This window comes from Pelodiscus sinensis, chromosome 1 (assembly GCF_052426305.1).
Source record: "Pelodiscus sinensis isolate ZL-2025 chromosome 1, ASM5242630v1, whole genome shotgun sequence".
Taxonomy (NCBI): Eukaryota; Metazoa; Chordata; order Testudines; family Trionychidae; genus Pelodiscus; species Pelodiscus sinensis.
In genome coordinates this window covers 227,735,498-227,760,407 of record NC_143052.1, presented here as the reverse complement: position 1 = coordinate 227,760,407, position 24,910 = coordinate 227,735,498, and the positions used below count along the sequence as shown (strand labels likewise).

Below are 24,910 nucleotides of genomic sequence, written 5' to 3'. Positions count from 1 at the left end.
CTATGGATCAAGTTTAGAGGTGTAAGCAACAGCAGTGATGTTGTGGTTGGTGTCTGCTACAGGCCACCGAATCAGGTGAATGAGTTAAGGGAATGTGGATTGGATAAATGGACAGTAAGATGGATAGAAAGCTGGCTGGAAGGTCGAGCCCAGTGGGTAGTGATCAACGGCTTGATGTCAGGATGGCAGTTGATTTCTAGTGGAGTGCCACAAGGTTCGGTTCTGGGACTGGTTTTGTTCAACATCTTTATTAATGACCTCGATGAGGGGATGGATTGCGCCCTCAGCAAGTTTGCAGATGACACTAAGCTAGGGGGAGAGGTAGACACACTGGAGGGAAGGAATAGAGTCCAGAGTGATTTAGACAAATTGGAGGATTGGGCCACAAGAAATCTGATGAGGTTCAACAAGGACAAGTGCACAGTCCTGCACTTGGAACGGAAGAATCCCAAGCATAGTTACAGGCTGGGGACCAACTGGCTAAGTAGCGGTTCTGTAGAAAAAGACCTGGGGGTTACAGTGGATGAGAAACTGGACAGGAATCAACAGTGTGCCCTAGTAACCAAGAAGGCTAATGGCATGCTAGGTTGCATTAAGAGGAGCATTGCCAGTCGATCCCGAGATGTGATTATTCCTCTTTACTTGGCTCTGGTGAGGCCACATCTGGAGTATTGTGTCCAGTTCTGGGCCCCCAATTACAGGAAGGATGTGGATGCACTGGAGAGGGTCCAGCGGAGGGCAACCAAAATGATTAGGGGTCTGGAACATATGTCCTATGAGGAGAGGCCGAGGGAGTTGCGTCTATTTAGTCTGCAGAAGAGAAGAGTGAGGAGGGATTTGATGGCAGCCTTCAACTTAGATAGGGCCACGATAAGGTGGGTGCATAATTGGCTGGATAACCGTAGTCAGAGAGTTGTTGTTAACAGTGCTAAATTGTGCTGGAAAGGGATAACAAGTGGAGTTCCGCAAGGGTCTGTTTTGGGACCTCTACTGTTCAATATATTCATCAATGATGTAGATATTGGGATAGAGAGTACGCTTATTAAGTTTGCAGATGATACCAAACTGGGTGGGGTTGCAACTTCTTTGGAGGATAGGGACATAATTCAGAATGACCTTAGCAAGTTAGAGAAATGGTCAGAGGTAAACAGGATGAGGTTTAATAAAGAGAAATGCAAAGTGCTCCATTTAGGAAGGAACAATCAGTTCCATACATACAAGATGGGAAGCGACTGTCTAGGAAGGAGCATGGCGGAAAGGGATCTAGGGGTCATAGTGGACCACTAGTTGAATATGAGTCAACAGTGAGATGCTGTTGCAAAAAAAGCAAATATGATTCTAGGTTGTATCAACAGGTGTGTTGTAAGCAAAACTCGTGAAGTCATTCTGCCGCTCTACTCTGCACTAGTTAGGCCTCAGCTGGAGTACTGTGTCCAGTTCTGGGCTCCACATTTCAAAAAAGATGTGGAGAAATTGGAAAGGGTACAGAGAAGAGCGACAAGAATGATTAAATAACATGACCTACGAAGCCAGGCTTCATGAACTGGGTTTGTTTAGTTTGGAAAAAAGAAGATTAAGGGGGGACATGATAGCGGTTTTCAAATATCTAAAGGGTGTCACAAGGAGGAAGGAGAAAATTTGTTCCTCTTGGTTTCTGAGGACAGGACAAGGAGTAATGGGCTTAAAGTGCAGCAAGGGAGGTTTAGATTGGACATTAGGAAAAAAATTCCTAACTGTCAGGGTGGTCAAATATTGGAATAAATTGCCAAGGGAGGTGGTGGAATCTCCCTCTCTGGAGATATTTAAGAACAGGTTAGATAGACATCTGTCAGGGATGGTGTAGACGGAGCTTGGTCCTGCCTTGAGGGCGGGGGGGCTGGACTCGATGACCTCTCGAGGTCCCTTCCAGTCCTATGATTCTATGAACTTCCTGGAGGGAGGTTCCAAACAGGCTGGCGAAAGGCTGTTCACAGTAATGATTGATGGCAGAAAAAGGAGCAGTGGTCTCAAGTTGCAGTGGGAGAGGTCCAGGTTGGATATTAGGAAAAACTATTTCACTAGGAGGGTGGTGAAGCACTGGAATGGGTTACCTAGGGAAGTAGTGGAGTCTCCATCCCTAGAGGTGTTTAAGTCCCAGCTTGACAAAGCTCTGGCTGGGTTGATTTAATTGGGATTGGTTCTGCCTTGGGCAGGGGGCTGGACTTGATGGCCTTCTAAGGTCTCTTCCAGCTCTATGATTCTATGATACTAGGGGGAGAGCTGCATGTTCTGCCTGCCTGGCATGATCCTCATTCCCTTGGGGACTGGAAGGGGCTTAGGAGACCCAGGTCTGATAAAAGTATGAGGGATGGGCTGGACTGCATCATGTCCCACAGTAAGGGTACATCTACACTACCACCCTAGTTCGAACTAGAGTGGTAATGTAGTCAACCGGAGTTGCAAATGAAGCCCGGGATTTGAATTTCCCGGGCTTCATTTGCATGTTGCCGGGCGCTGCCATTTTTAAATGTCCGCTAGTTCGGACTCCGTGCCCCTAGGCTTCCTATTCTGAACTACCTAGTTCGTACCGCGTGTAGCCGTGGGGCACGGAGTCCAAACTAGCAGACATTTAAAAATGGCGGCGCCCGGCAACATGCAAATGAAGCCCGGGAAATTCAAATCCTGGGCTTCATTTGCAACTCTGGTTGACTACATTACCACCCTAGTTCGAACTGAGAGAGTAAAGAAACTGGGGGGAAGGAATAAAGTCTCAGGGGGTTGCAAGTGTCTGCACCAAGGTGGTGCCCACAATGAGAGTTTGGGGGTGTTTGGTTATTTTGGTTCTGGGGTCCTCACACAACCACCTCCAGCAGCCACCAACTGGAACTGGGTTTTCTTTAACTCTTTTTGGGGTGTGTGTGTGTGTGTGTGTGTGTGTGTGTGCTGTTGACATATTTGTTGACACAAGTATTTTGAAATAAATTATCAAGATAACTGAAACTGGTGTGATTATATTGTGTTATTTTGACAAATAAAATATGCAGAATTTAAAAAATATTGGTGCAGAATTCCTCCAGGAGTATCCATATGTATAGCTACAAAGAGATGGTAATGCTTTCCTCTTGATCTCTGTCTTGTCCTTTCTCTATCGTCTATATAGGTTGTCTGAGGCAGAGACTGACTTTATCTGTTCTGTGAACATTATTAGCACTGAAAATATCCTAATCAATAAAACACATGATAAGCCTGAAAGTCTCTGTAGTCCTGCAAAGATTGCAGCCCTAGCAATGTAAAACCACGACACCAAAATCATTAAAATAATCACATACCTTGAAAAATAGCCAGGCTGTCATCCACTTGACCACTTTAGTTGCCCAGCACACATTTCTGTAAAGCTCTGTGTTCACTACTCCAGGGTCTACTACATTAGCAGTCACATGGCTCCCATCTGCTGTCAGGAGATGCTGTAGTCGATAGGTAAACAATACAAGGGCAAGTTTGCTTTGGGCATAGGCTCCATGGGGTGAATAAGAACATCTGCACAGAAAAGAGAAAGAGAGACAGGAAAATAATCAGAAGAAAAATGGCATAGTACCGATATCACATGCATTGCCAGTTTGCTAAATTATGCAGTAAACAGCAACACAGTTAGCAGGCACAGAAAAACTGATCATTTGAAAGCAGATTGCTTCTTGTAGTTCTGGTAACTATTTCACTAGATTCAATAACTGCTTTATGGAAGGTATCTTAGATAAACATACATGTTAGCAGAATCCGTGCTGCAAAAAATTTAGGTATCATTTTCACAGGAAATGCTGAAATATCAAGCCATAGAAAGCCCCTTCTCTCACTCCTACTATTATATATTATATTATTATTATTATTTAATTATTTATTATTTATGATTTATATAGCTGAAGCACCTATTGAGCCCTGATTACCAGTGCATTATATTGCTCCAGATCACCATCTAGGATTATGACAAGCTGAAACAGGTGGCTAAGCAGGCAAAAGTGTGTGATGGTTAGCATAGTGGTAAGCTAATAAAGTTGCACCAGAGAAGTCGTAAAATCTCTGACATTGGAAGACAGCTGGTTAGAACAAAGGTTTAAAATGGAGCCCATGACAAACATCATATGTCACACAAACATACAAATAATAGAATCTATGTCAAAACATTTATATTGAGAACCCTCACGTGTCCCTTATGTGACTCAGAAGTTGGAAATTCTTGTCTTTAAATTCCTCAAAATCAACCTTCTTAGTTAGTAATTGCTGATTAGTCATGTTTCACTTCATTTTTTTTAAAATCTGTCTGCATGAAGAATGCTACTGTCAGGCAAATTAGTAGGTATGTCATTGAAAATACTCCCCCAGATTGGGGTTTCAGCATCACTTCCATGACAACTCTGCTTCTATAATTACTGCAGACCTATCATTTAATCTCTGAGTGTTAGCATAATGCCGACAAAGATTTTTTTCTGTGTTTTTTTGTTATGCACAAAAGAATATGTGATCACTGAATGGTAACTGTGTCTCAGAATTCTGTTTATTCTTTATTTCCCACGTAATGCCTGGCTTTTAGTATTCAGTACACTTAGCTAGTCAGCTTTGAGATGGAAGAGTAGGGGCCTCTAGGAAACATTCTCATTTCTATAACTCCACTGAAGTTATTTAACTATTGGCAGTGCCTGGATGCATACAATGTGGACATTCAGGAACTTTCATAAGCAACAGTGACTCTAATACCTAAGATCCTTTGTTTTCAGTATTTATCAATTTTTCTCAGAAAAATCATTCAGTACTGGAAAAGTTAGTATTTGGACTTTACTATTTTCGAATAAATTTTGTTTTTTGCAGGACCTGGGAATTTTTTGGAGAGAGATGAGAAGCGAACCAGGTCCCAGTAGAAGAGACCAACTAACCTCAGCAGTGACATGCCCTCATGGGCTATGTCAGGGGTTCCCAAACTTTTTGACAAGGGAACCAGTAAATCCATTTACGAGCTTTTAGAGGACCGGTAACATTCATTTGCATATTCATTAAGCAAATGATGAATATGCAAAGAAGTTGTTTCTGGTCCTCCCAAAGCCCCCAGTGTCAGCTTTAGCAAAGCTTTTGATAGGGTCACCCACAATATTCTTGCCAGCAAGTTAAGGGAATATGGATTGGATAAATGGACTGTAAGATGGATAGAAAGCTGGCTAGACCAAGGTTTTCCCAACTTTTTACTTTAATTGGAACCCGTTTTTTAAAGTACTGTTTTTGCAGCCTCAAAATATAAATGCATATAAAAAAAGAATGAAAAATAAATAAATTTTCACTGTTTCACCCGGCTGCATCCTCCGCTCAGCCCGGGCCAGGGCTTGGGGGACCTGGAGCTGCATGGGCACCCCGGGTAGGGTATCTGGCTAGGAGGGAGGGTGCAAGGAGGGGACTTGGGTAGGAATTGGCCCTCCCTGGTCTGGCACCCTCTGGACTTGACTGGTCCCAGATGAGGGATTTTTTGGACCAGGGGAGGTCATTTCAGGGTTCCTGGTTCCCCCCTCCCCAACTAGGCTTCTTTGCACCTCCCTCCCCTGCAACCCAACTGAGCTGCCCACCCCCGCTAGTTCCCTGCACCTCCCTCAAAACCATCCCCCACAATCCAAGGGAGTGCAGCACCCGTTCCCTGCAGCCCTTCACAGCCCATCTGAGCTGCCCTTCTGTTCCCTATGCCTTCCCTCATTCACCTCAGCCCAGTTATGCCCCGCACTGGTTCCCTGCATGCCTCCCCCACAGCACAGCTGAGCCCCGTTTCCCTGCACCTCCTCCCAAGCCCCACAAAACTGCTGAGCCCAGCTCTGATTTCCTGCTCCTCACTCCCCTTGAGTCTAGCCCCAGCTCCTGGCATCTTCCTCCTCCTGAAGCCAAACTGAGCTCTGCACCTCCTCCCCTCCCCCTGAAACCCAGCCCAGCTCAGCCCAGCACCTTGCACCTCTCCACTCCCGCAGCCCAGCTGAGCTCCATTTCCCTGCATCTCTCCCCAAACCACGCAGACATGAGCCCAGTGCTGATTTCCTACTCCTCCCTCCCCTTGAATCCAGTGTTGGGTTCCCGGCACCTCCCTCCTCCTGTAGCCTAGGTGAGCCCAGCGCCCCGCACCTTCTCTCCCCCTGCAGCCCAGCACGGTGCCTCCCTAGCACGGTGCCCGGGGGCAACTGCTTCCCCCCCCTCCCCCGTTCTCCCTTCTCTAAGCCTATGCTGGGAGCCCAGAACATCTGGCTGCATCCTCCACCCAGCTCGGCCAAGGGTTGGGGGACCCGATGCTGCACGGACACTCCGGGAGCCCGGAACACCCCGGCAGCCATGGTATCTTTTTCCCGCGGACTGGTATTGGGCCACGGCCCATAGTTTGGGAAATGCTGGGCTATGTCTACACTACAAAAACTTCTTGTAGAGAATAAGATGGAGAATATCTTATTCTCTTATATAAATCCATGGTACGCCCACATCTTGAATACTGCATACAGATGTGGTCTCCTCATCTCAGAAAAGATATACTGACATTAGAAAAGGTTCAGGGAAGGACAACTAAAATGATGAGGGGTTTGGAACGGGTCCCATATCAGGAGAGATTAAAGAGACTGGGACTTTTCAGCTTGGAAAAGAGGAGACTAAGGGAGGATATGATAGAGGTATATACAATCATGACTGGTGTAGAGAAAGTAAATAAGGAAAAGTTGTTTACTTGTTCCCATAATATAAGAACTAGGAGCCACCAAATGAAACTAATGGGCAGCAGGTTTAAAACAAATAAAAGGAAGTTCTTCTTCATACACCACATAGTCAATCTGTGGAACTCCTTGCCTGAGGAGGTTGTGAAGGCTAGGACTAAAACAGGGTTTAAAAGTGAACTAGATAAATTCATGGAGGTTAAGTCCATAAATGGCTATTAGCCAGTATGTGTGTTCCTAGCCTCTGTTTGTCAGAGGGTGGAGATGGATGGCGGGAGAGAGGTCACTTGATCATTACGTGTTCGATCCACTCCCTCTGGGACACCTGGCATTGACCACTGTCGGCAGACAGGGTACTGGGCTGGATGGACCTATGGTCTGACCCAGTAAGGCCATTCTTACGTTCTTGTGCAACAGCACATCCACACCTAAAAGCACATCACAAAAGCAATGTGCTTTTGCGCAAGAGAGCGTCCACTCTGCATGGACGCTCTTGCGCAAGAAAGCTCTTGTGCTTTTTTCCGGAGGGGTTTCTTGTGCAAGAAAACCCTCTGGAGCATCCATACTTGCCTTCTTGCGCAATAGCTGTAGCACTAAAAGCAGTTATGCCTCAGAAAAGGTTTACCTATGGCGGAAAAAGCCCTCTGTTCTGCCGTTTAATTGCCCATTTAATTGTGCAAGTGCTCATTTGAGGTGTGGACGCTCCGCAGGTTTTTACGCAAAAACACCCGTTTTTGCACAAAAACCTTGTAGTGTAGACATAGCCATGGAGTGAAATTTTACCCCCTATAGGTGCATCCACACTGTACCCGGAGCTCAAAATAAGATACTCAATTTGCAAAGCTTATTTCGAGTTACACAGCACTTATTTTGAAATAAATCAGTATTCTGAAACTTCCCTTACTCCTCATGGAAAGAAGTTTACTAGGATATTAGAAAAGCAAGCCCATTATATTTTGAAATAACACCGCGCTCAAAAGATGTGGAATACCTATTTTGGGATACCTCCAGTATCCCAAAATAGCACTACAATATAGATGTAGCCTATGAGTATTGGGCCCCCTTGCTAGTCAGAACACTGCCCTGATCCCAGGGTCAGGAGAAGAAGAGGGTTCTCTCTAATGGGACTTTCAGTACTCATGGGATACAGCCTTTTGCTTTCTTCCTGATGCCAGCCTTTCAATGTGGCTCCTGTCTGCTTCCTTTGTACAGTGCAAGAAGGGCAGGGAGCCAGTCCACAGCAGCTAAGACCACCTGACTGCTGCAGGAAGCAAAATGCCTCTTTAACTGTCACATGGTAAATAACACTCCCTGTCCTCTCTCCCACACCTCTAGCTCCTGGGAGTTCCATACAACTCTGCCCCCCACCAGATGCACTTCATTTTTAGTTTTGGTTGATTTTTCACCCTTTAAAAAATTAAACACTGAAATTCCAAGGGGAACCTCCCCCCCCCCCCCCCCCCCCCACAAAAAAAACCAACAGAAAGCAGAAGGCCATACTTATATCGCAGTTGAAGGAAGTCAAGAAGGATAATATCAATTCTCCCGTTCATTATTATTAACTATTTCTATGTTGCCACAAAGTCAAGTAGCAACAAAAACAAAATGACAGCACAAGACTGAGACACAGGATGGGTGACAGGATATTTTTTATTCAATCCACTTCTGCAGGTAAGAGTGAGAAACTTTTGAGGTACACAGAGCTCTTCTTCAAGTCTAGGAAATGTACTCCAACTAATGCAGCCAAATACAAGCTGGAACAGATTGTTTAGCATAAGCAGTCAACACATTTTTCAAGGGACCATTCAAAGTAAAGCAGCCCCTTGAAATAGTTCCTTAAAATATGCATTCACTATTGATGCTGAACAAGCTATTTCATCTTTTATTTAGCTGTGAGCTCATATCAAGTCATAACATCAGCTAACTGTCTGAGCTGTAACATAAGAGATAAAAACAACAAGCAGTTCTGTGGCACTTTAGGGCATGTCTAAACTGCAGGGCAAAACACGATAATTGCATAGCAAAAGTATAAAAATAGCTTAATTCAGCTTTTGGTGCTGTCTACACAGTAGAAAGTTGAAAGAAGAACAGTCTTCCTTCAACTTCCCTTACTCCTCATAAAATGAGGGTTGCAGGAGTGGGAGTAAGAAGTCCTTCAGCTCGGTATTATTCCGAAATAACGCTGCTGTGTAGACATACCTTTGGAGACTAAAAAATTTATAGGATCATGAGCTTTTGTGGGTAAAACCCACTTCATCAGATAAGTTGGAGTGGAACTTATAGAATCCAGGATATATATAACAGCAAAAGCAGTTACCTGTCAATTGTAGGACCAGTGTTAATGAAGCTAATTGAGTCAGACTGGATGTGTGCCATTCATAGTTTTTGTTGTGTAAATTTGCATTTTAAAGATACCAGCTGGGTCTAGGAATGGACTAGAACATTTTAATAATGAATGAAAATCACTTTTAAGTGTTACTGCATTGGAATAAAAGTGACTAAAAGTTAATCCAAGTACAGGCAGTCCCCGGGTTACATGGATCCGACTTGCATCGGATCCCTACTTACAAACGGGGTGAGGCAACCCCGCACTAGCTGCTTTTACCCAGCAGACCAGGGAGACGCGAAGCTAGTGCCACCCCCAGCAGACCAGGGAGACGCAGAGTGGCTTTTCTCAGCAGACACCTCAGCTTGAGAATAAAGGACTGAGGGAAGTGAGGTGTGGGAGAATAAAACTGAGCTCTGTAGAAATTTTTGGCTAGAGTTTCCCCTACAATATGTACCAGTTCCGACTTACATACAAATTCAACTTAAGAACAAACCTACAGTCCCTATCTTGTACGTAACCCGAGGACTGCCTGTAATACAGTTATATTTTAGATTTGCTAAGGTCTGCATGTCTCTGAAATCACAGTCTAATTCAAAATACTCAAAATGTCACCTAATCTTCATAAATATTTTAACATTTTAAATAGCTGCACTGAGGGAAAATTGTACTGTAGACCTGTCCTAAGTAACTTCCTTTTTTTGTTTTTTCCAATGGGTTATGAATACCCGTGCAGGGACATCTTCCAGGAAATATATGTCCTAGTCATTTTAGCTGTAGATTGTGTGCATATCTATGTGACCAGTTATAGTAAGTACATATATGTCCATAGTACATACTACCACTGGGCATCAATTAACCTTGGCTCAAAGAAGATCACTCAATGTCACCCTGAGTATGCAAAGGAATCTAACCTTATCACTTTCCACAAGGGAAAATACAAATGGCTAAGTCAACTTCACAGACAAAGAAAGACTAAGTACACCAGTCAGTTGTTACGTTAACTTCGTGATTTAATTTCATGCAATGGTCTGAGCAATTATTTGTCTCAAATTGCTTTCTTTTCATTTAACCAATTTTTATTATTGTTAACTTCTTGATTTGACTAACTTGATTTACTTTGTAACCTCAATCTAAATTTCATTTTGTTCAGAACTTTAGAGCTGAATAATAAATTAGTTACCAAATAGCTGGATTAGTTTTCTCTGATCAAATGTTAATGAGGTACTAACAACCTGAACTAATGGGACTTTAATTAAACACTAATAAAACATTTGACATAAGTCCTGAAACCCTATTATTACTATTAATTCCATTATTTCTTATTTTATTTTTGCTAATTAAAGAAATTCATCTCCCTCCTCATATGTACTCATGTATCATAATTGTATCCCCTATAATCCAGGTAGTACGATATGTATTTAATTCCTTGAATTTAGTCTCAGTGTTATGCTGATAAGAAGCACACAGGATCTTTTTCAGGGGAAAAGGCAGTATGATGCATTCATTGAGAATACGGTAGAAAAAGAGTTAGCATATGCTTTATAAAGACAAGCTCCCACACACACAAATAAACACACACACAAAATCTTGTCACTTAAACAAGACTGTTGCTCACATTAACTCGCTGGCCAGGCAAGGTAAGTGTGAGGGGGAGGAGCGGAAGTTTGACAAGATGAGAGCCAGAGATTCATGCAAGACTTCCCATCTTCTATAGGATTTTTCTCCCATTCAGGTCTATGCATTTTGCTTAGTAAGTTCTTAATCAATCACCATTTTAACATCTGTTTATTTGGAAGTCATTCTTCTTTGCCATCTGACATCAGTATGTTGGTGCCTCCTTTCCAGTGTTATTTCAAGGTTGTCTTGTTTATGAAAGGGGGCTTGCTTCTTAACACTCCAAGGCCGTCCATACGCCCTCTATTAGTCTGCTTTGTATTGGGCCCAATTTATGGTATCTTGATGCCTCTGAGTCTTTCAGCCCTCCACCCATTCCACCATCTGGACTCTGAAACTGCTGGGCCTACAAATTCTCTCTCCAAACAATCACATTCCAAACTCATTCACTCCCCTCCCCAGGAACTCCCCAATCATTTTACATGGGAAAAGGGATACAATTGTTCATTCAAAAGGTATCAAGCTACTTCCAACTATAAAACTTCTGCTAATATAAACTTTTAATTCATTCAGTACGTTTTCCTTATAACACAATTTATTTTCTAATTACTCCTAAGAGCAACAGTGTGATCATGGGGAATGCAGACTATCCCCTCATGCCTTGGCTGATGAAGCCGTACACCAACCACCTGGTCCCAGCAGGGATCAATTTAATGCCCACTTGAACCGGGCCCGGATCCAGATGGAGTGCACCTTTGGCCACCTCATGGCACATTTCTGGTGCCTGCTGACTTGCCTCAACAAGGGGTAGCACAAGGTCCCTGAGGTGGTCATGGCATGTTGTGTCCTCCATAACATTGTAGAGAGAAAGGGGAAGGCCTTCCTCCCAGGCTGGGGGGCAGACGCTGGCTATGAGGGGTGAGTAGGGTTGTCAGATGGTTGAAACAAAAATACCCCCCCCCAAAAAAATAACCCGGGAAAAAATTCTGTTGAGGGGGAAAAAAGGGGGGAGACCAAAGTAGTTGAGTTGCAGGGATAGGAACAGGGGAGCGGTTGAGCACTAAGACCCAGGGGAAAGCATTGCTTCCCCTAGGTCTTTTGGCTGGCAGCCATTTTGTGCTGGCAGCCTTTGGGGAACCAGGTAAGCATGGGGGTTGAGGTCGGGAGGGGCTGGGGGTGTTGGGAGCCAGGGAGGAGGCCGGGCACTGAGTGTTTGTAGTGTTGCCAGGTGCCCGGCATTTTTGCCTCCTGGCTGGGGAAAAATTCAGAAAATACTGGACATTTTAGGTGTCCGGTATTCTCTGAATTTTTTTACCGGACAGAAGCCGAAAATACCAGACTGTCCAGATGAATACCGCACACCTGGCAACCCTAGCAGCAGAGCCTGCTCTGCAAAGCAGCCGCCTGCTACCCAAAGCAGAGAGGCAGACCCCAGGGCAACACAATGGCAGGGCGGAGGGTGAGGCGACCACGGGTAGGAAGGTGACTTCCCCATAGCCAAGTCTTTGGGTGTCCCAGTGGAAAGAAGTGGGAATTCCACCACACTCCGTTTTGTCTGACAGCGCCTAAGCAACCACAAAGCACCTGTGGGCTTCTGTCCCGGACTACGGATCCACACCCTGCTTGAACAACGCTCAGGGACAGGGCTTCTCCTCCTCCCCAAGGCGTCTCTCCTAGGCCAGAAGCAACCAGCTGAAGGCTCCCAGCCCCCGATCATACCCCACCTCCCAGCTACTCTCCCCACCCCCGCAAGGCTTTTGACGCGACCAGAGGCTCCCAGCGGCGATCGCGGCCCCGACTCCCAACCTAGCTGGGAGGCGGGATCACATCAGAAACCTGGCGGGGGCAGGAGGAGTGGCTGGGATACCTAGCCACTCCTCCTGCCTATGTGAGGCTTCTGTCCGGTGCCCAGCCAGAAAAATCAGAAAATACTGGACACTGAACGTGTCCGGTATTGTCTGATTTTTTTTTAACCAGGCAGAGCGCGCAAATACTGTACTGTCCAGTAGGAGACCAGACATCTGGCAACCCTAGGGGTGAGCGTTCGAGCAGCCGACGACAGCTGCCACCCAGCGGGCCCATCAGGCCACGGTGTGCATCTGGGAGGTCCACAGGGAGAGGTTCTCTCAAGGACCCCAGTAACTCTCCCCAGGGCCTCCCCAACAGGGGCTTCTGGCTTGCAACCTTATCCCTTCCCCATTACAATCCCTCCCTTCACTCTTTTCCTGACCTCTCAGTAAACACACCAGTTTGGTTTTCCAAAAAATGAAATCTGCATTTATGAAACAATGTCCAGGCCAGAGTCCACCAAGATGGGTTGGGAAGACGTTTTCCCAACCCCCTAGGATCTGATACAGCTCCTTGTAATAGGGGCAGGTGTAGGGGCCTGCCCCGGAGTGAGAGCTGTGCTCTGTGGCCTGGATATGTCCATGGTGGAGCTCCTTGACTTTACTCCGGACCTGTTCCAAGGTCCGGGGTGGGTGTCCACGTCGGCCATCCATCCATAAATGTCCGCATTTCTGCTTTTGGACCAGAGATCCTGCAAGGTCTTCTCCTCGTCCCAGTTTGAGGAGGGACAGGATCTCCGGGTGGGTCTTGGGACCCTGAGGCTGCTCCCTTTGATGGCTGGGGAGGTTGTAGAGGGCTCGGGGCTCAACCATGGCTGGCAATGCCGGTGGCAGGAGACCATGTGGTGACGTGCTGCTCTGAAGCCAGCTTCCTGCCACAAGACTTGTCCGGGATGCCTGGAGCTTTAAGAGGGGCCAGGAGACAGGAACTATAGAGTTGTGATTACTTTGTATGGAGTGGCCATCAGGGTACCCATGCTATTTCCTGGAGGCCTCTTTTTTCAGAAAAAAATCCCCTCCTCCCCATCCACACACACCTTGTTCTGAAATAATTCTTTCGGAAAAAAGGCTTCTTCCTCATAGAATGAGGATTACCAGCATTGGAAAACCCCCCCTGCTCTTTCAATTTAGTTTAGAAAGAATGTGATTGCAGTGTGGAGACTCCTCAAGTTTTGTTGGAAAAACAGCCGTTTTTCTGACAAAACTCTGTAGTATAGACATACCCATAGTGTCTCTCTCCTTCTGGCTCAATGAATATTGGATTATTTCATTCAAAACAGGACAACTTCAATAGGAGAGATTGAGAAAGACAAACCACTACCAAGACCTCTTCCTCCAGCTATTATTTTGTGAATTCAACCTTTAATTTCCTTTGGTTTTATTAAAAGTACCCAAAGCAAAATGTTTAATTTAAGATCAAATGAAATGTGCTGTTAGACTCAAACCAATTTTTGGAACTACCAGTGAATCTAAAACCACTTTTTTCCCCTCAATTCTAGTTAGAAGAACACATTAAATGTCCTCTCAATGCTGTTTCTAAGATCCTGAAGATTTTTCTCCTCAGCCCCTCTTGCTTAAGAAAAAGCTTCAGAGAGACATGTGAGTATGCTGAGATCACAATATATAGTTCCATTTAATCTCTTTGGTACTGGCAATTAAGATATTCTGACCCTAACCACTGTATTGTTTTACAGGTCAAAACCCAGATGCCTTCTCCCTCTCCCACCATGCCCCCTCAATTCTCACTGTGTTTGACTGGCTACAGGGCACAGTGCCCTAAGATCAAACTGCAGTTCAGCCAGATATCTGTGTCCTCTATCACAACCTGGGAACTGTTACACAATGTGGATAACGTGCTGGGTTTTCAATAAAAGACCAAATGCCTAACTGTAATGCATGCCTTGTGTTGAATATAGCAAAAGCATGCACAATGTATTAAAATGACTGAAGTTGCTTAATTATTAATGTTTTAACCTTGTAATACATCATTGTTGCTTAGTCAAGAATGTAAAAACTATTATTAAACACTGAGAGTGCTATCAGATTTTTAGATTTTGTTCCCCCAGAGAACAGTATATGGGAGTTTAAAGTATTCTCTAAAGGTTTGTTTTCACTACTATGTTAGATTAGCGAAGCTGCATTGATGCAGCAATGCCAATGTAGCACATGTTGGTGAAGATGCGATTGGAGAGCACTCTCCTGTTGATGTACATCTCAGTGTACACCTTGGTTTAAGTTTGGGGGCGGGGACAGTCTTTCATACTCCTGAGCAGTGTAAACTACATTGACTTGGGCAGCAGTGTAGACAAGCCCTAAGAATGTTAAAAGATTAGAGGGGCAGAGTCTCAGAGGGGTAGCCGTGTTAGTCTGTAACTGAAAAAACTGAAAAACAAGTAATGGTCCTGAAGCACCTTAGGGTATGTCTACACTAGCCCCCTAGTTCAAACTAGGGAGCCTAATGTAGGCATTCGAACTTGCAAATGAAGCCCGGGATTTAAATATCCCGGGTTTTATTTGCATCTTCCCGTCCGGGCGCCATTTTAAAATCCCCCTAGTCCGAACTAACTGCCTGCGGCTACACGCAGCAGTCAGACGTTAACTCAAACTAAGTCCTTAGTTCGAGTTAACTGTTACACCATGTGGAATGAGGTGTAACAGTTAACTCGAACTAAGGACTTAGTTCGAGTTAACATTTGACTGCTGCGTGTAGCCGCGGGCAGTTAGTTTGGACTAGGGTGATTTAAAAATGGCGCTCGGACGGGAAGATGCAAATAAAGCCCAGGATATTTAAATCCTGGGCTTCATTTGCAACTTCGAATGCCTACATTAGCCTCCCTAATTCGAACTTTGCTTTGCAGAACCAAGGTGCATCTTTTCTGGCTATTAATTATAAATATTTCATTATCATTTTATGATAAACCAAAGTCAAGAGTTCAAAAGAGTGCTCATTATATTTATGAAGGTTTCTTGTCTGTGTTATAATTTTTACCCTGTATAATGGCTTCTCAGAGACTGGATAGTCATTTTCCATTACTGTTAATAAAGGGAAACACAGACCAACAAAGAGCAGAAGGGGAGGATATATATTCCTGCTGGAAAAAAATATGATGTGAGCAAACAGGAGACAGTCCAAAGGAGAATAAAAAGGGTTAAAAGGCTCTGAAAACATGACTTATTAGGGAAGGCCTATATTTGACATCTCAATGTAGTGTATATATATTAGTCTTGAGGAAAGAAGACTAAGGAGTAAACCCGATAACAGTCTTCTAATTCTTTGCTATATAGACCAGAGGTCAGTGATCATATGTCCTCCATGTCCACTGGAGGTAGCACAAGAAGTAATGTGTTTAATATGTAGCAAGGAGATTTAGGTTACATATTAGGAACATCTTTCTAACTATAAGGGTAATTAAGTTCTGGCATAGGCTTCCAAGAGAGGTTCAGGAAACCCCATCATTTTGGAGGTTTTTAAAAACAGGCTAGACAAACACCTTGTCACCTCACGGCAGGGACCTGGGCTTAATGACCTCCTGAAGTCCCTTCCAGTTCCTTTCTATGATTCCATGATTTAAAATAATGAACTAGAACTAAATTCAAAGGAACTGACACAAAATTACCTAGATTTCATCACCGAGCTGTGTACTGTACCTGTCCTGCTATTGACTACATCTGCCCCAAACATACAATTACACACAGTTATCCATTTTGTATGCATGGGAAATTGGAGGACCCCGCCTACACATTCTTGTGCAAATGCTGTATGCACACTTTATGGATGAGTTTTTTGAAAATGTGATTCCTAAGTTCAGATAACAACATTTGAAAATATTCATGTTAGCTTGCTTAGAGAAGTCAATGGAGCTACATCAATTTATGCCAGCTGAGAACCTAGCCCTGTGTTGGCAGAATTTCTTGAACTGCCAGAGGCAGAGTCTATTTCTTAAATCGCTCTAGCCAGGCCCTTCCTCTGACCTGCAGTAGAAAGAAAGGAAGGGATTAGCTGATCAAGTCTCAGAGCTTCTCCTGCTCTCTGAAATCAGTCACACCATGATTTGTGTTGCTCGGACACACATGAATTCATAATATATGGGAAATGAAGAGTGAATTTCTCTTTCTCTCTCTTTGTAAGCCTGCAGCCTGGAAATAAATGTTCAGGTGCCACATTATAAACAGTATTAATAACAAAACAAATCAGAATGGGCCTTGTCAGCATAGGCACAAGGCCACCAACAGGATGTGAGGAGAGCGAAGGGGGGCAATTGTCCTGGGACATGGCAATTTAAAGGGCCCAGGCCCATTCAATTGCTGCTGGAACCCCCTGAGGATGTGCACTCTGAAGCCCCAGCAGCACTGAAGGGCTGGCTGGGGGAGGCTAGCCCCCAGCCTCACCCCTTCTCTTTGAGCTCTCACCTGTTCTGGGAGTGGGGCCCAGAACCGGCTCCTTCCAGCAACTGGTTAAGACTCTCATCAGCCCTATGTGGGCATCACTCTCCATGCAGGAAAGTGCACATCATTGTTATGTGTCCGACTGCCCCTTCTAAGGCTGTGTCCAGACTCAGGGGTTTTTTCGGGAAAAGTAGCCTTTTTTCGAAAAAACTTCATCTGCGTCTAGACTGCAGCCGCGTTCTTTCGAAATTAAATCGAAAGAACGCGGCTTTTCTTTTGACGGCGGTAAACCTCATTTCACGAGGAAGAACGCCTTCTTTCGAAAGTGCTTCTTTCGAAAGAAGGCATTCTTGAATGTAAATAGGGCTTCTTCGAAAGAGAGCATCCAGACTCACTGGGTGCTTTCTTTCGAAAAAGCGGCTTGCTCTTTCGAAAGTTCCGCGTGCAGTCTAGACGCTCTCTTTTGAAAGAGGCTTGCAGTCTAGACATAGCCAAAGGTACTAAAGTAAGATACTGAGAGACTTCCTCCTACTGTCCCACAGTCATTGGATGAAGTCTGAAGACTTTGCAATTTGATAGCAAAGGCCAGATCCTTCCAAAAGGCAGTAGAAGTGTTGCTTTTACAAAGGAAGGTATGAATGATTGTCATGACTATTCTTTATCTACTTTTGAATACTGATGAGTAGTTCTAGGAGCAAGTACAGGCTGCCCATATTCACAGGAAACAACCCCACATTCAAGTTACTGGCCCAAGTCAGTATTTACAAAATACTCATTTTCTACAAATACAGAAGCTCAGAAGGAATCACTTGAACTATCTGTTACCATGAAGTAGCTTAGTAAGAAATATGAATAGTGCTCATTCGTTCAAATCAAAATCCCACCACCTTTGTGAGGGGCAGCACAGGAGCAGCCCGGGACATTGAGGGTCAAAATCTAGATCCTGATTTCCCCTTTACCTCAAGCTAAGGAACCTGCAGCAGCCCTACTATGTCTGGTACAGACTGCTTCCCCCGACCAAGGCTCTGCCCTCTTCCTACCCACATGAATGGAAGGGAAAACAAAGCCTCTATTAAAGTTCCTCCACACTTCTACAGGGCTGGTTGTGCACCACAGAGCAAAGGAGCAACTCACCAGGGGCAGATGAGGATTTTATGGGGCCCAGGGAAGCACAATTTCGCGGGGCCCCCCCTTTTGACATGGCGCATGCACGGGGCTTCTTGAAGCGCGGGGCCCGGGGCAGCCGCCCCGCTCACCCTGCCCTATATCCGCCACTGCTCCTTACAGTCACTTCATCATAACTAGGGTATAGGGTTATCACCTGGACAGCATTTGACCAACCTGGTAGGGCTTTTTATGGATTTGCCTGATTCACGAAAAAAAAATTAATCTGACGGTTTTTTGGTTTTTTTACATCAATCTAAAGATTTGCATTAGTTTCACAATATGCTAGGATATTTAATGTTAAAAAATTCTGTGTCCAGCTAAAGATACTGTGGTATTCTCGCTTCCACAGATGAAGCAATAAAATATTAAAACTGTTGAAAATACAGCAGTCGGTCAGCTCACTACCAAACCTTTGGATTGACGAGAAGAATTCCCTAGGCTGAATTGGTCAAAAGTGAACTTTGCATTAGATGCAAACTCAAGTATTCCTGTTTGGAATTCTATTATGTAGCCATTAAAAATAAGAAATTGCTGGAAAAGGCAAGATCATGAGGCAAACACAAATTCAAAAAATAGATCCAATAGATCTGCTTTATGTATAAAGTTCCAAAACATTCATATTCAGGTATCTAGTTAAAATACAGACTCAATGCAGTTTGGGAAAAAGTAATCCTAGTGCAGATGGACACAAAGAAAACAGCCTGGGGGAAAAAACCAAGGTGAAAAAATGATGTTAACAGTCCTACTGATGTGTGTTCTCTCTCCAGATACTGTCAGTGGCTGTTGAGAGGGGGCATTGCAGAGTTGCCTTGTGGATGGGGTTGAGGTTGTCACTGGCATATACTGCAGAGAGAGGTGACAGTTATGTTTGCATTTCAAAGATGGTAATCCTACCAGGATAACAACCTAGGCCAATAATAATAAAAACAATACCTAACCTCTTGCTCACTCCTCTAGTTATTTGTAGTGCCTAATATAGATCCTGAACTTCTAATATATTATTTTTTTGCTTTTTGGGATATGGAAGGCAATGGAGATTGGTGATGGCCAATATGTCGTTGCCAATTCAAATCTAGACTGCTTAATGATGACCAAGAGTTACTCCCTTGGATGGCCCCATATGAAATAAGTTGGTCTCAGTCCAGTGTCTTTAGGAGAGGTATCTATATAACATATGTTTTCATCCTGTGAGCTGCTGAGCATCCTGAGCTCTCTCTGACTTAATCAGCAGAGAGGTCAAGACTTGAATGGCATTAAGACTGAATGTCCCTCCACCCACATACCTGCTTCCTAAAAATCACAGCAACTGTTGGCAGGACCGAGAGGAAACACTTGCACCGTCACTGTAGTGATAAAAAAAAATTGGTCTCTAAGGTTAGCACTAAATTTTTAATTGCCAATTTTATTTTTAATTATCTCTATTTTTTCAAACTTTGTTTTTACATACTCAGGGTAAGAATGCAGCTGAGGACTCCCAGAGATACACAGTCACCAAATCTATTAAGCTCATTTAGTTAACAGAGCAGATGAGATAATGGCCAGAGGAGAAAATGATTTACTAAAAAAAAACAAAGAAATTTCATGAAAGCCTCCCTTTCTCTTAGGAGACTGATCGCTGAAGAAGGGAATACAGCTGAAACAGGTACAGACACAATGCAACTGCATGAGATTTTTGGGCTCAAGTACAATCATCCACTTCCCAGATTAAATGCCTTTATGAAGGCCTTAGTTATATAAAGCTGCATGTCGCCAGAGGCCCCCATCCAGCTGTTAGAAAAGATGTGGAATAAAAAATGTATGGAAAATAGGAAATAGCTTGTGCGGAAGGGTTTTATTTGGCATATGCAAAATAGCAAAGTTCAGCAGACAGTTAAAGGAAAAAATAAAATGCTACCCTTTCCTTCTTATTTGGAATGATATTTGATTTGGCTTGCAGTCTTTTCTATCATATAATTTTGGTTTGACCTTAAATTATTTATGGCACACTAAAATTCTCTTCAAACTACATAAGGCCAATAATCCAACCTCACCAAAGTCTTTAAAATGTCATTTAGGATTCATGTGTGTGTCTGGAGAGTCTGGGCCATGCAGTGCTGTTCAGATAATCTGTAACCAGCATTTCAAAAAAACCTGCTACCATAGGAGGGGGAGGGGGAGAAGAATTGTTGTCACCTTCCACCCATCCAGTAGGTTTTAAATTTCCCAAATACTTTGTCACGCTGAATCACAGTAAGCTGATCCCTGCATGATTTGTGATGAAAACCAATTATTTCCAAAAGCAGTGGCAAGGTGGAAAGTGGAGATAGAACATGCAATTACACATGAGTAATTCAATCATGGCCAGGACCGATGAGGTATGTATGAAGTAGGCAGAGTAACTCATCTAACCCTAAAGATGCTTTGAAATAATAGTTTAAAAATTTCTTGGCCAACTCTTGAAAATCAGCATATAGCACAAGTAAGGTTGCCAAATGATTTCAACAAAAATACTGGACACACTTGACATTACATCACAATCTACATTACATCTTATTTAGAAAATATCAGACAGTTATATTTTCTCGATTTGTTTCCCGAACAGAAAGCTCAAATACTGGACTGTCCGGTTCAAAACCGAACACCTGGCAACCCTAAGCACAAGTACCTGGGCTGTGAAACATGACACTCTACAAGTGCTGGGAAGAAAGGACCTTTCTCTTGGGCCATGTAGTCGCTTCACGGCTGCTCCTGCTGCTGTATATCTTTGCAGCTTCAGTAGCCTCCATTGCTCTCTAGCTCATTTTCATGGAAGACAGTGGCTAATCAGGCAACTTAGTCATGGATCCACCGATCTGGGCCTTACTTCTCCCGCCTTCGTTACCAAACCTCTCCACATTAGAGCACCCAAAGAAATTACATGGAATCTCTCTGACCTACTTTCACCTTGATATTCCCAAATCCTTCCCCATTCGCCCTCAATGTACAAATGCTCCTATTCTATTGTGTTTGAGGATCTCACTATTCTAGAGTCAAGATGGGTGGCCAGAATTATTTGTTCCTTTCCAGGGGAAAAAAAAATTACTATACAGCTGGTCAAAATGGGGCTTTTATTGGGAGAAATTTTTGATTTTCAGTGGTAATTTGAAAACTGACATTTTTTAGCTGAAAATCAAAATATATCAATTCAAAAATCAAAACATTTTGAGCTGGAAATGCTGTTGTAGTGTCTCATGGGAACTGTAGTTCCAGTGCTTCAAGGTCCCATTCTGCTCTGTAGGCTGGACTTCTTGGTTGGAAGCTGTCTCCCATGATGAACCAAAATCAACCCTTTTGGGGAGTTGTGGTGGTGCATTATGGGAGATGTACTCTGGCTGGGAGCCCATCCCACACAGGGGAATAGGGACCTGAAGAAGCCAAACTATAATTCACATGTGGCATCGTGGTAATATTTCCAAATAAAATTCTTAGTTTTCAGCTAAAATATCTCATTTTTCAGGTATATTTTCAATACCAATTTTATTGAAGTTTTGTTGAAAACAAATACCTTTTACAAAAATAATGTATTTAGTCAAAAGACCAACACACTTGGCACAGAGAAGTCTCTAACAGTTTTATTTTTTAATTTTAAAAAAATCATTTTGAATAATGTTTAAGCTTAGATAAGTTTTATTTGAACTATTATAATACATAATAGTCCCAGTTATTCTGAGAGGCATAGCCATGGGGTACATCTACACAGCAGCGTTACTTTGAAATAACAAAATGCACGTCTACACAGCAAGCCATTATCTCAAAATAATGTTGAGATGGCAGACTTCTTACTCTGACTTCTGTAACCCTCATCTCATGAAGAGTAAGAGAAGTCGAAGAAAGAGTGTTCTTCCTTCGACTTTCTGCTGGGTAGACAGCACCAAAAGCTGAATTAAGCTATTTCGACTTCAGCTATGCAGTTGATAATTGGGGATGATGGGACTGTTCCTCATTTTAATTTAAAATTTCATTAGCAGATAGTTTGGATAAAATAAGAAATTACTCCCATCTTCCATCTCTACCTTCACCAAATTTTCACTGGTATTTTTTAACTGCATTAAAATCAAACTATTTAAGGTATGAATAAGTTTGATTAATCTTTGACCCATATATTTCCTTTTCTTTAGGGAAGAGAAGGCCAACTATTTTTAAAACTACTTTCATAAGCTGCCATCAGCAAAGACTCCTTTGCAAGGCCCAAGTAGGACTGGCAACAGAATTTATTGTGCCATGGGCAAAGTGTGTGTGTGTGGGGCCCCATCCAGAAGAGGTGGAGCCTCAAGTGGAAGAGGCAAGGGTAGGTGCTAGCCTCTCCCCCACCTAGCCCTCTGTGCTGCCCAGAATGCACGGTGTGAATCTCTGGCAGCAATTTAAAGGGCTCAGGCCTCTGGCCACAGCTGCAGCCACAGTAGCAGTGGTGGCATTCCATAGCCCTGGGCCCTTTTAAACTGCCAGGCCCTGATGCAGCTGCCTCCCTTGCCCCCACTGTCGATGACCCTGAGCCCAACCTCTCACTCTTCTTCATGTCATCCTTATCTAGTGGAAGGCTGGTGCTCTTCTGTCTCCTCTCTGACACCTCTAGGTCTTGAGGCAGAAGAGTCCCTTCTCCAGCTGCCACTGGGTGTTCTCCCAGTTGGCTCTTGCTTCCCACCTCTAAGACTCTTTGGTCCAGCAACAGCCGTGGTCCATTGCCAGACCAGAGAATCCCAGGTTTGGGAGGTTCAACTTGTACCAGTATAACAAATACTTACCTATTAACTTATCCTAAGTGATATGAAACTGAAGATCATGACATATTGAATATAAAAGTTAATTTTTCCTAGATTTGTATTAAAATCTAGTATTAGGTTTATGAACTTAGTATCATGATCACCATACAGATAATTTGCACCCAAGCATCCTGATATATTGGAATTAAAAAAATAATACATTCCATTATTAGAACTCATTAATTAGAACTTTTAAGTTGGGTGTCTTAAATACACTCCTCAAATGCAGAGCTTTACAACTGGATTCAGTAGAAGCCTTTAACAGATCTTTAACACACATGGTTAAAATGTTAATAGACTAAGTGATACGAAACTGAATGTAGCAGAGAAATGTCTGTATTTTAGGGACAGACAAGGGAACTTATCTTCTATTGCAGCAACACATTTGTATTTTAGATTAGTTTACAGCATTTATGATTTGTGTCTTTACCAGAACACAAATTTTTCAGGACAGTAAGTCATTTTATGCAATGAAAGATAATTATTGCAATGTTTGCAACAGAAGAGACAGCAGAAAATTATTTTGCATCCATGTAAAATTATTCTGAAAAAAAAAAGGCTGAAATGTCCTTACCTAGCTCCATCTAACATTTGAATATTTATGTCTGAGAAAAATCATACACCTATGACATGAAAATTTGGAATTAATTGTGTAAAGGTCAGCTTTAATTAAGTAAACCAATGTACCTGGTATTTGATCTTATCAAGGAAATACACTTAACCTTGTTAACAGAAATAAAAATATAAAATAAAACTGTCCTTCACATATTTAAATAGTAGATGTACACACACACTCAATCATTCTTCCCAAATTAAACTGAAATCACAATAATATGGAACTTTTTATCAGACACATCTCTTATAATTAATATTGCTGCCATTTTTCATTCTGTCAAGCATTAATCTTCCAACTTCCTCTACATATTTTACCCCTACAAACTTCTATGGATACGTATGCAGTTTGTGCAGGGCCTGTAAATCCCATTTTGAGGAGGCCTATTTGTGCTAGCTCTAATGGAGCTAGTGTACTAAAAATACAGGTTAGCTGACAGGTTAGCTGTGAGTGGTGGGCAGGTTAGCTCTAATGGAGCTAGTGCACTAAAAATACAGGTTAGCTGTGAGTGGTGGGCAGGGCTAGACATTCCAAGTATGACCACATCTGAAGCACATTCTTGGGGTAGCTGGATATTTTTAGTGTACTGGTTTGACCAGAGCTAATGAGGGTATGCCTACTCAAGCCGGGAATTACACCTCCAGCTTTGAGTGTACATATACCTTGAATCATTTTGACTGACCCAATCTAATGAGATTTTTAGATTATATGTCTGCATTTTTTGTTTTTGTTTTGAGATTTCAATTTTTCATCCCATTTGGGATTGGGGAAAAATATTCAAATTCTCAAAAACTCTCAGGGGACATGAAAGTTGTTTCACACTAACCTCAAGTCACAACTTTGTTTTCTGCATGCAGAGAATATATTCATTGAGTACACTACTCTTTAAAGAGTTTTTATTAAAAATGTAGAAGATGGAATGTGATTCACCTTATGGGTCCACATGTTGGCTCATGTGAGATCCTTTGAAAATGAACTACATCTGAAAGACCACAAAGACATTTGATGCTCTTCAATATGTTCATCAGCAAAAGCATTGTGAGAACAGTCATTGCTTTTGTGAGTTTCCCTTTGCAAGAAAACACATGAAGAAAGCTATGCCCTGTCAAAGTGTAACATACTGTGTCTTGTCTCAGTGTAACCAGCATGCCCTGGTAGTGGGAAATAAACATCCAGAAGAGAGAAATGGGGATGGTGGGTGTAAGAGGATGAGAAGCAAACAGAAAAAAAGGAGGTGAAAATGAGAAGCAGAAGATGCAGACAAGGAAAACAAAGGCAGGGATAGATATAGAAAGGCAGAACCAAAAAGTCCAAGAAGATAGAGAAATAAATATACAAATGAAGAAAAAAGATTAAAATGTAAAACTAGAAATCAAAGGGCTCATCTAGACTACTCTAGAGTGTCGATCTCACTTTCGAAAGTGAAAGTAGTTTAGACGTGGCTTTTTCGGCAACCCCCCCTTTGTCAAAAAGCTGCTCTT

The 24,910-nt window shown here is 43.0% G+C and overlaps 1 protein-coding gene across 2 annotated transcripts in view; it reads right to left on the bottom strand.

The window, feature by feature from the left end:
• DHRSX (dehydrogenase/reductase X-linked) overlaps window positions 1–24,910 on the bottom strand; it is a 288,314-nt gene that overhangs the window by 30,277 nt on the left and 233,127 nt on the right. For both annotated transcript variants that reach the window (XM_075915713.1, XM_075915707.2), the window contains one exon: window positions 3,309–3,516. In XM_075915713.1, the coding sequence (XP_075771828.1) occupies window positions 3,309–3,516 (208 nt within the window). The remainder of the gene's footprint in view (window positions 1–3,308; window positions 3,517–24,910) is intronic.